This window comes from Meleagris gallopavo, chromosome 17 (genome assembly GCF_000146605.3).
Source record: "Meleagris gallopavo isolate NT-WF06-2002-E0010 breed Aviagen turkey brand Nicholas breeding stock chromosome 17, Turkey_5.1, whole genome shotgun sequence".
NCBI lineage: Eukaryota > Metazoa > Chordata > Aves > Galliformes > Phasianidae > Meleagris > Meleagris gallopavo.
In genome coordinates this window covers 9,606,147-9,614,182 of record NC_015027.2, presented here as the reverse complement: position 1 = coordinate 9,614,182, position 8,036 = coordinate 9,606,147, and the positions used below count along the sequence as shown (strand labels likewise).

General features: G+C 64.1%; 3 protein-coding genes across 4 annotated transcripts; 2 read left to right on the top strand and 1 right to left on the bottom strand.

Moving 5' to 3' along the window:
- The first annotated feature begins 6 nt into the window (after positions 1-6).
- SEC14L2 (SEC14 like lipid binding 2) lies at positions 7-3,812 on the top strand. The gene is made up of 12 exons (XM_010720427.2): positions 7-20; positions 1,127-1,202; positions 1,383-1,426; positions 1,528-1,587; positions 1,660-1,848; positions 2,210-2,305; positions 2,543-2,603; positions 2,677-2,760; positions 2,874-2,980; positions 3,053-3,192; positions 3,264-3,433; positions 3,505-3,812. Exons 3-12 carry the CDS (start codon positions 1,415-1,417, stop codon positions 3,654-3,656), a joined length of 1,071 nt encoding a protein of 356 aa, XP_010718729.1. The 5' UTR covers positions 7-20; positions 1,127-1,202; positions 1,383-1,414; the 3' UTR covers positions 3,657-3,812.
- Positions 3,813-4,163: 351 nt separating this feature from the next.
- MTFP1 (mitochondrial fission process 1) lies at positions 4,164-5,496 on the top strand. Its single transcript, XM_010720426.2, has 4 exons — positions 4,164-4,284; positions 4,619-4,746; positions 4,819-5,051; positions 5,269-5,496. Exons 1-4 carry the CDS (start codon positions 4,179-4,181, stop codon positions 5,339-5,341), a joined length of 540 nt encoding a protein of 179 aa, XP_010718728.1. The 5' UTR covers positions 4,164-4,178; the 3' UTR covers positions 5,342-5,496.
- Positions 5,497-5,760: 264 nt separating this feature from the next.
- On the bottom strand, positions 5,761-8,012 carry LOC104913589 (zona pellucida sperm-binding protein 3-like). 2 transcript variants are annotated; one of them, XM_010720491.3, is made up of 8 exons: positions 7,864-8,011; positions 7,468-7,647; positions 7,065-7,245; positions 6,883-6,994; positions 6,646-6,728; positions 6,425-6,519; positions 6,273-6,350; positions 5,761-6,169 (listed from the first exon to the last, which is right to left on the bottom strand). In XM_010720491.3, exons 1-8 carry the CDS (start codon positions 7,910-7,912, stop codon positions 5,814-5,816), a joined length of 1,134 nt encoding a protein of 377 aa, XP_010718793.1. In that variant the 5' UTR covers positions 7,913-8,011; the 3' UTR covers positions 5,761-5,813. The 2 variants fall into 2 exon arrangements, with proteins under 2 accessions (XP_010718793.1, XP_019476680.1); XM_019621135.2 differs by having other exon boundaries at positions 6,053-6,169; positions 6,273-6,367; positions 7,864-8,012.
- Between the last annotated feature and the right edge of the window lie 24 nt (positions 8,013-8,036).

Here is an 8,036-nt window from a genome sequence, read left to right as displayed (position 1 = left end):
AGGCGGAGGCGCTGGCGCAGGTGAGACCGGCACCGGGGAGACGGCGGGGCGCTCCGCTGCGCCCACCTCGGCCGTGGGGTCCGCGGGGGTCCCCGGGTTGCATGTCGCCGGGACCGGGGTCCCATCACCTCCGGGACCCGGCAGCAGAGGAATGCGGGACGCAGATCCGCGGGACACGGGGAGGCCCGATGACACAGCTTTGCTTCTCCCGGCACGGCGAGCATCCCAAGGGCTCTGCTTGCACCCCGTTTCCAGCACGGAGCTCGGCACCCGGAGGTCCCGCGGGACGGTGATACTCCTGGATGCGTGCCGTGCCTCCCTCCGCCCCACGACGCTTCCATCCTGCAAAAATGTGGCATGGGGGAACGTCTCCCTGCCTGGGAAGGCACTGCTGCCGGGTGGAGGGCGCCCAGCCGAAATGGTGGCTGTCACCTGCTGGGGGACATCCGGTGGCTTTGCCTCGTCCCACCTGCAGCAACCTTGCTGGGGTTTATTGGCCTCTGTGGGCATCGATCACCGAGGGTACAACAGTGGCTGCGTTATCTTATCGCGGGGAGAACCGAGCCGAACTCCGGCCCGCGGGCGATGACCCGGGCGGGTACGGCTGTGCCGGTGCTCAGCTGGGATTTGGGGACGGGACACTGCGTGGTTGCAACCCTGATGCAAGGAGCTGTGAAACCTGTCCCCTCCCACCCGCCCGCGACCGTGTTGTTTTCCTCTGGGTGAGGGAGTTAATCCCAGGTTTAATTACACCTAAATTCAGGCGGGGATAATCCGGTCAGCCTCGTTACGGGCTGGTACGGTGCATGGGGGGATTTACACCGCCTGCCCCAGGGCGGCATCCCTGCTCACTGCCGACCTCGGCGGTGCCCGAGGCATGTGCGGTGACTGCCTGGTGCACAGCCCGGAGCTCAGACGCCGTGCAGGGGGCAGAGGGCTGAAACCTCGCTTTGGAGGGCACGGGCTGGCTGCCTTACGCAAGGAGACTGGTCTGGGGACCCTCCCGTGGCAGGAAGGGGAGCAGAGACTGCTCTGTGCTGCCGGCTGCCCTGGGGACAAACTTCGGGTTTTGGGCACAAGGCCACATCCCCAGCCCTGCTGATGGTGGTGCCCCTTCTCCCCGCAGTTCCGAGAGAACATCAAAGACGTGCTCCCCTCGCTGCCCTCCCAGGACGATCACTTTCTCTTGAAATGGCTCCGAGGTAAGCCCGGGGGGCACGGTGGGGCTGGGACATCCCATGGGGGCTGCGGGCACCGCGCCGAGGTGCTGCCTGCACCTGGACTTTAGCAAGCTGGCAGCGGGGCAGAGGGCGGCAGGTTCAGCGGTGATGTCCCGGCTGCGCCTCGCGCGGGGCTGAGCTCCACTCTCTGCTCTCTCGCAGCACGCAGCTTCGACCTGCCCAAGTCAGAGGCCATGCTCCGCAAGGTGAGGGGGGTCCCCGTGCTGGGGGAGCCCGGCCGAGGGACTGGGGTGTCCTTGAGACCCCGTGTGCCCTCACCCCGATTCGCTCTGCCTCGCCTTCACAGCACGTGGAGGTCCGCAAACGCATGGATGCCGACAACATCGTTGCATGGGAGGCACCTGAGGTGGGGGTCCTCGGCCCGTGGTGGGTGTCCCCAGCCTGAGACGGGCGTCCCCAACTTACGGTGCTCCCGCAGGTGATCAGGAAGTACATGGCTGGAGGCATGTGCGGATACGACCGGGAGGGCAGCCCTGTCTGGTACGATATCATCGGGCCGCTGGACCCCAAGGGGCTGCTCTTCTCTGCCTCCAAGCAGGACCTGCTCAAGAACAAGTTCCGTGACTGCGAGCTGCTGCGGCAGGAATGCGAGAAGCAGAGCCAGAAGGTGGGCGACTGCCTGGCTGTCCCCACACATCCATATGTCCACCAAACCCACAAGACCACCCCTTCCCTATCCCCACTGTCATCAGCCCTGATTTCTGCCAGCTCCATAAGTTCCTGCACATCCCACCAACCACAGTCCTTGCTGCCACCTGTGTCCCTGTCCCAGCACCGCACCTTTCTCCTGCACTGATGCTCCAGAGGAAGCACTGGGCCCATTATGGGAAAAGGGACTGGCACTGGGCTGCCCTGTGCCCCAGGGGTGGCAATGAGCAGGGACAGATGGCAGCAGGGACTTGGCAGTGGCTGATGCTTCTTGGTCTATGAACTCATTGTCCTACCTGATGGCTCTGCCCCTGTCCCAGCTGGGCAAGAAGGTTGAGATGGTGCTGATGGTCTACGACTGCGAGGGCCTGGGCTTGAAGCACCTCTGGAAGCCAGCGGTGGAGGCATATGGTGAGGTGAGGCTTGGAGGGACCACAATGGCTGAGGTCGGAACTTCATCCCTTGTGTCCTTGGGCTGCAGGGTGAGCCAGGGACTGGCTGTGACTCAGGTCCCAGGCCTCACTGCAGTTTGGGCAGGTGCATGGGGCCTCTGTTTAGGGTCCTCACCTGTGCAAAGCGTGTGCAGGTGGGGCTGCCCCAGGCGGTGCTTGGGGCGGGAGGATGTGGATGTTAAACCTCTCCCCATCTCGCAGCTCCTGGCGATGTTTGAGGAGAATTACCCCGAGTCCCTGAAGCGCCTGTTCATTGTGAAGGGTGAGCAAGGTGTGGGCATGCAGCTGGGCATCGTGCTGGGATGGCTGCCCTAACACCCAGCTCTGCTCACCAGCTCCCAAGATCTTCCCAGTGGCCTACAACCTGGTCAAGCACTTCCTGAGCGAGGACACTCGCAAGAAGGTCATGGTGCTGGGATGTGAGTGGGGCTGCGATAACCCTCACCCTGCCCATGCAGCCTCGGGGATCCCCACCTCAGGCCGAGGTCCCCGTGTGGGTCTCAGCCCCTCTGAACGCCCCGCTATCCCGCAGCCAACTGGAAGGAGGTCCTGCAGAAGTACATCGACCCCTCGCAGATCCCAGTGGAGTACGGGGGCACACTGACAGACCCCGATGGGAACCCCAAGTGCCCCAGCAAGGTGAGGAGCGGTCCCCGCAGCGTGAGGGCTACGGGATGGCCATGCCCTGTGCCCAAAACTATCCCTTTACAGATCAACTACGGAGGGGAAGTGCCGAAGCAGTACTATGTGAGGGACCAGCTGGCACAGCCCTATGAGCACACAGCGGTGGTTAACAGGGGCTCATCCCACCAGGTGGAGTACGAGATCCTCGCCCCCGGCTGCGTGCTCAGGTGAGGGGGGTCCGTGCTATGGGGATGAGGATATTGAGGCAGGCGGCGGTGACCCCGGGTCTCTCTGGCAGGTGGCAGTTTAAGTCAGAAGGGGCCGACGTGGGCTTTGGGGTGTACCTGAAGACGAAGGTCGGGGAGCGGCAGCGGGCAGGCGACATGACCGAGGTGCTTCCCACCCAGCGCTACAACGCACACATGGTGCCCGAGGACGGCTCCCTCACCTGCTCCACCCCTGGCATCTGTGAGTGCCCCCTCGTCCCCACCCCCGTGGTCTGTCCCAGCGCCCTGACCCTCGCATCCCTGGTCCTGCAGACGTCCTGCGCTTCGACAACACCTACAGCTACATCCATGCCAAGAAGGTGAACTACAGCGTGGAGGTGCTGCTGCCCGACGCTACCTCAGCCCAGCAGATCCAGCAGCTCGGGGACAAGCTGGGCGAGGTGGCCCTGGACCACAGCTCGTGATGGCAGCACGGAGGATGGAAGAAGGGGGGCCGGTGCCCCGCGGCTCAGGGACCCGGGGGGCTGTGCCCGGGGCTGTCGGCCCCTCTGTGCCTTATGAGGCCCCCAGCAGTGGGGCTGGGTGCGGTGGCGGCAGTAAAGAGAGGGACAGTGACATGGCTTGGCTGGTTGTTGTCCTTCCACCCCATCCCCAGGCTCTGCTTCCCCTCATCACCAGACCCTATTCCTCCCTCGGCCCCGTACCCAGACCCCGTTGTCTGTCTCAGCCCCATACTCCAGGCTCGGCTGCCTCCCTCAGCCCTTATCTATGCCCTCAGCCTCCCATCAGGCCCCCGCGCCCTCCCCTGCCGTGCGCCCACAGCCGGCCCCCGTTTCCTCTCAGCCCCACATCCCGGCTGTGCATCCCACCCACGTGGCGGCTGCGGTCGGGTCACGTGCCCGGCCTCGACTTCCCCGCCGCCATCTTAGAGCCGGGCAAGGGGGCGGTGCCAAGGACGGCGTGCGGGGAAGGGGGCGGGGCCTGATATGGTGACGCAAAATGGGGGCGGGGTTTCGAGCGGGCGCTGGCGGAAGCGCGCCATGGGGGCGGAGGAGCCCGACCTCTACCGGGACACGTGGGTCCGCTACCTGGGTGAGCTGCCGCACCGGGCATCGGGGCTGGCGTCGGGAACCGTGCACTGGGGCTGGCACGGCGGGGAACCCGGTACCGACCGTGACAGCGAGCACTGAGTACCGACGCCGCCAGCTCTCGGTACCAGCGCTGGCTCCGGACGCCGGCACCGGGCGTCGGCTCTGCCACTCCCCGAGCTCCGGGACGCTCCGTCCCCGCGTTTCTGTCCCGCTAAACCCCCTGGGCCGGACCCTGCCCGCTGCCACCACCTTTCCCCCCGCGGTCCCGACGCTGGGACCAAGGTGACCCCCGGAGTTGGGGTGACGCCGCCTCCCTGTCGCCCGCTGCCCCCCAGGTTATGCCAACGAGGTGGGCGAGTCCTTCCGTCCCATCGTCCCGGTAGCAGCCGTGTGGGCCAGCTATGGGGTGGCCACAGCCTACGTGACAGCCGATGCCATCGACAAGGGCAGGAAAGCTGCGGCGGTGAGTGGCCCCCCCTGCAGCCCCCGCATCCCCACGTGCCCCCATCCCACACCCGCTCTGCTCTCCCAACAGACCCACGCTCAGGACCCCAGCAGGACACGGCGGGTGGGGGTGGCAGTGGCAGATACCTTCGTGTGGCAGAGCCTGGCCTCGGTGGCCATCCCAGGCTTCACCATCAACCGCCTGTGTGCCGCCTCGCTGGCCCTGCTGGCCTCCCTCACCCGTTGGCCTCTGCCTGTCCGAAAGTGGGCCACCACCGCACTGGGGCTGGCCGCCATCCCTGTCATCATCACCCCCATCGACAGGTGAGAGTCACAGGAATGAGTGGGGATAGCCACTGTGATCCCCACTGCAGTCCAGGAGGGAGCTTGGGACACGTCCCTGCATGGGGATGGAGGAGCTGGTAGGGATTAGCAGGCGCTGGGGATTAGTGGGGTGACACTGGGGACAGCAGGAGGGTGGATGGGGCACATTGCAGGGGGACCCGAAGGTGACAGCGAGGGGCCTTTCGCCCTGCTGCAGGTCTGTGGATTTCCTGATGGACTCCAGTATCCGCAAGCTGTATGGCACCGAGGAGCCCCCGTCTGCACCCTGAGCCACAGTGCCACGCAGAGCTGGGAGGGGAAACTGAGGCACGCTGCTGGCTTTGGGGCATTGCATCCCCTGCACTGTGAACCCACACTCAGGTTTTGGCCACGGAGTGGCTGCATGCACCCTGCACTTGGTCCAAATAAACTATTTCAAACATTACCTGCTGCGGGTGGTGTTTGGGTGGCAGGAGGGGAGACATAACAGCTCCCTAATGGGGACACCAGGCTGGGCAGCACGTCCTGCCCCAGTGCTCGGCACCCTCCAGGAAGCTCCATCCTTGTGGGTGCTGCAGGGTTCCTGCACCCCCAGCCCACCATCCCCATGCAGGGGAGGGCTCCTTGCAGTGCCCTCCGTTGGGACAGGCAGCCCAACCCCAAAAGCACTCATGTCCTGCAGGATACAGCCTTACCCCCGCATCCCAGGCCTCCCCAGCCCGCTGGGTACAGCACCAGCTGTCACACTGTCCTGCCTGGAGGCTACATGCCCCATACCACCCTCAAGAGGGGGAAACAACAAACTCGTATATTTAAAGAAAAGTGACTTTTTATTGCAGAGAACATCTCACAGCGCTCCCAGCTCCAGGCTGCGGTACTCCATCCCACTCTCTCCATGTTTCTCCTCCTCCCGGGGGACCAGAGCTCCCACCACAGCCTGCAGCTCAGCCTGGAAGGGACACTGCCTCCTCGGGGGTCGTCGGACAGGCCGTGCCCCCCGCAGCCGCCACGCAGCCAGCCCCAACCCAGCAAACTGCCCACAGTGACGGCCACCACCACAACGCTGCCCACCAGGGCCAGCCCAGCCAGCAGCAGCTTCTTCACCGTGCGGCACGGCGCTGCGGGACAACGCAGTTAGTGGGGTTGGGGCATGGGGAGCCCAGCTCCCATGCAGTCAGTCGGTGTGGGGTCACGGGGAGAAGCTCAGGGTCGTTTGCTCACCTTCAAACCATGGCTCCAGCTCCCGCACCAGCAGTGGGCCCGCTGTCTCCCAGTGGAGCATCCCTTCTCCTGGGAACTCTGTGAGGATGTGCATCCTACAGCTCTTCTGTGGCTGCAGCCCTCCCCACCCAGCACAGTCCCCAGGGATGTACCTGGCTGCTCTCCAAGCCTGGTGTCACCAGGGGGACACTGAGTGTCACAGCAGTCACATATGGTGTTCCGGGAGGGATCCTCTGCATTTTGCCACCTGGGAGGGAAGGACAGATCTGAGGGTCCCCAGCTTCCACCCCAAGATACACATGGCACCATGCCCACAAATGGAGATCCCTTTGGGTCTCAACTCCTCCCAGCGGGATCCTTTGGTCGAACTCACCTGGCCGTGGTGTCATTGTAGAAGCAGGACATCGGGCTGTGCCTCCTGGCACCCCATGCTGACAGCAGGCAGTGCACGTAGACCTGCCAAGACAGCAGCCATCCTCACTGCCACCTCTATGGCCTCCCCTGGAGCACTGACCACCCCGCTGGGAAGCAGGAGCCGCTGGGGAGAGTGGCACAGTGCCCACAGGGGGACAGCTTGTTGGGAAGACTCAGACCTCCACCACGACCTCACCTCCTCCTCAGGCTCAGCCTCCAGCACAGGGGCCAGGATGGAGAGCTGGAGGACAGACATCCCTCTCTGCTGCTGGATGGACACACTGCCCAGCCCTGAGCCATGCAGACACCTGAGGAGACCCAAGGACAAGTTGGGGACATTCCCAGGCTGACCCCAGCACCTCTCCCCCCACCACTGACCCATGGCTGTTCACCACCATGTAGCTCTTCCTGGGGTGAGCCCGCTGCCCCGATCCCGTCCCATAGCACTGCTCCACGAAGATCCTGGGGGACACATCGGGGCTGGCATCCACCCTGGCCTCCAGGTGCAGCACAGAACCGCGGCTGAGCACCAATGGCCTCTTTGTGGCACCGGGATCCCCTGAAGGAGAAGGGAAGGAAGGTTCAGGACAGCATCCTGCTGCGGATGGGACGTAGAATTTGGCTCAGAGCATCAACCATAGGGGTCTTTGCCTCCAGCGCTCCCCAGGTTCTGGAGCCTCCACATGAGAGAGCTCTCATCCCCTGCTGGATGGCTGCCGGGCTCCATCATCTGGTCTCACCCCCCCAGATTAGGACTTAACACACAACACAGAGCACTCACCATCCAGCAGCCTTAAGGTGAAGTTCACAGGGGGCTCCTCCGAGCGGGGCTGAGCACACAGCCCTGGGGTGGCACCAGCAGGCACTAGGGCCACAGTTTGTGTCCCCACACCCAGGGAGACCCTCAGAGCAACTGCTTTGTGACCAGAAGATGCTGGAGCAGCTGGAGCCGTGGTGGTCTCTGCAACAAGGTGAGAGATTGTCTGGCAGGGCTGGGGGCTGTGCCAAAGCTACACTAGGGACACGCAGCTCCTCAGGTATCCCTGGAGCTCACGGAGAGGAGGTAGCTTGGGGACACATGGAGCTCACAGAGCTCCTCTCCACCAGCAGGACACTGGGAACCAGCAGCAGGAGGTCACCCACCCCCCACCTCCCCCACACAACCGGCCCTACTCACCTGCCACTCCCAGCACAGCCCCACTCAGCAGCACCCAAAACAGCCTCATCCTCAGAGAGCAGCAGCACAGCCCAGCCCCAGCCCTGCAGGCCTTTAAGTAGCAGGTGGCTGCAAACTGCCCTCACCTGGAGCTGCTTGGTTTTTGTTTTGTTTTGCGTTGGTTTGACTTTTTT

Excerpts from the sequence above, each read along its gene's own strand:
- SEC14L2 (XM_010720427.2), top strand. Across the intron at positions 1,849-2,209 it reads GCGAGAAGCAGAGCCAGAAG|CTGGGCAAGAAGGTTGAGAT; the intron begins GTGGGCGACTGC and ends CCCCTGTCCCAG. Across the intron at positions 2,981-3,052 it reads ACCCCAAGTGCCCCAGCAAG|ATCAACTACGGAGGGGAAGT; the intron begins GTGAGGAGCGGT and ends ATCCCTTTACAG.
- MTFP1 (XM_010720426.2), top strand. The coding sequence starts at position 4,179 with ATGGTGACGCAAAATGGGGGCGGGGTTTCGAGCGGGCGCTGGCGGAAG. Across the intron at positions 4,747-4,818 it reads AGGGCAGGAAAGCTGCGGCG|ACCCACGCTCAGGACCCCAG; the intron begins GTGAGTGGCCCC and ends CTCTCCCAACAG. Across the intron at positions 5,052-5,268 it reads ATCATCACCCCCATCGACAG|GTCTGTGGATTTCCTGATGG; the intron begins GTGAGAGTCACA and ends GCCCTGCTGCAG.
- LOC104913589 (XM_010720491.3), bottom strand. The coding sequence starts at position 7,912 with ATGAGGCTGTTTTGGGTGCTGCTGAGTGGGGCTGTGCTGGGAGTGGCA. Across the intron at positions 7,648-7,863 it reads GGCTGTGCTGGGAGTGGCAG|AGACCACCACGGCTCCAGCT; the intron begins GTGAGTAGGGCC and ends ACCTTGTTGCAG. Across the intron at positions 6,729-6,882 it reads AGGCTGAGCCTGAGGAGGAG|GTCTACGTGCACTGCCTGCT; the intron begins GTGAGGTCGTGG and ends CTGTCTTGGCAG.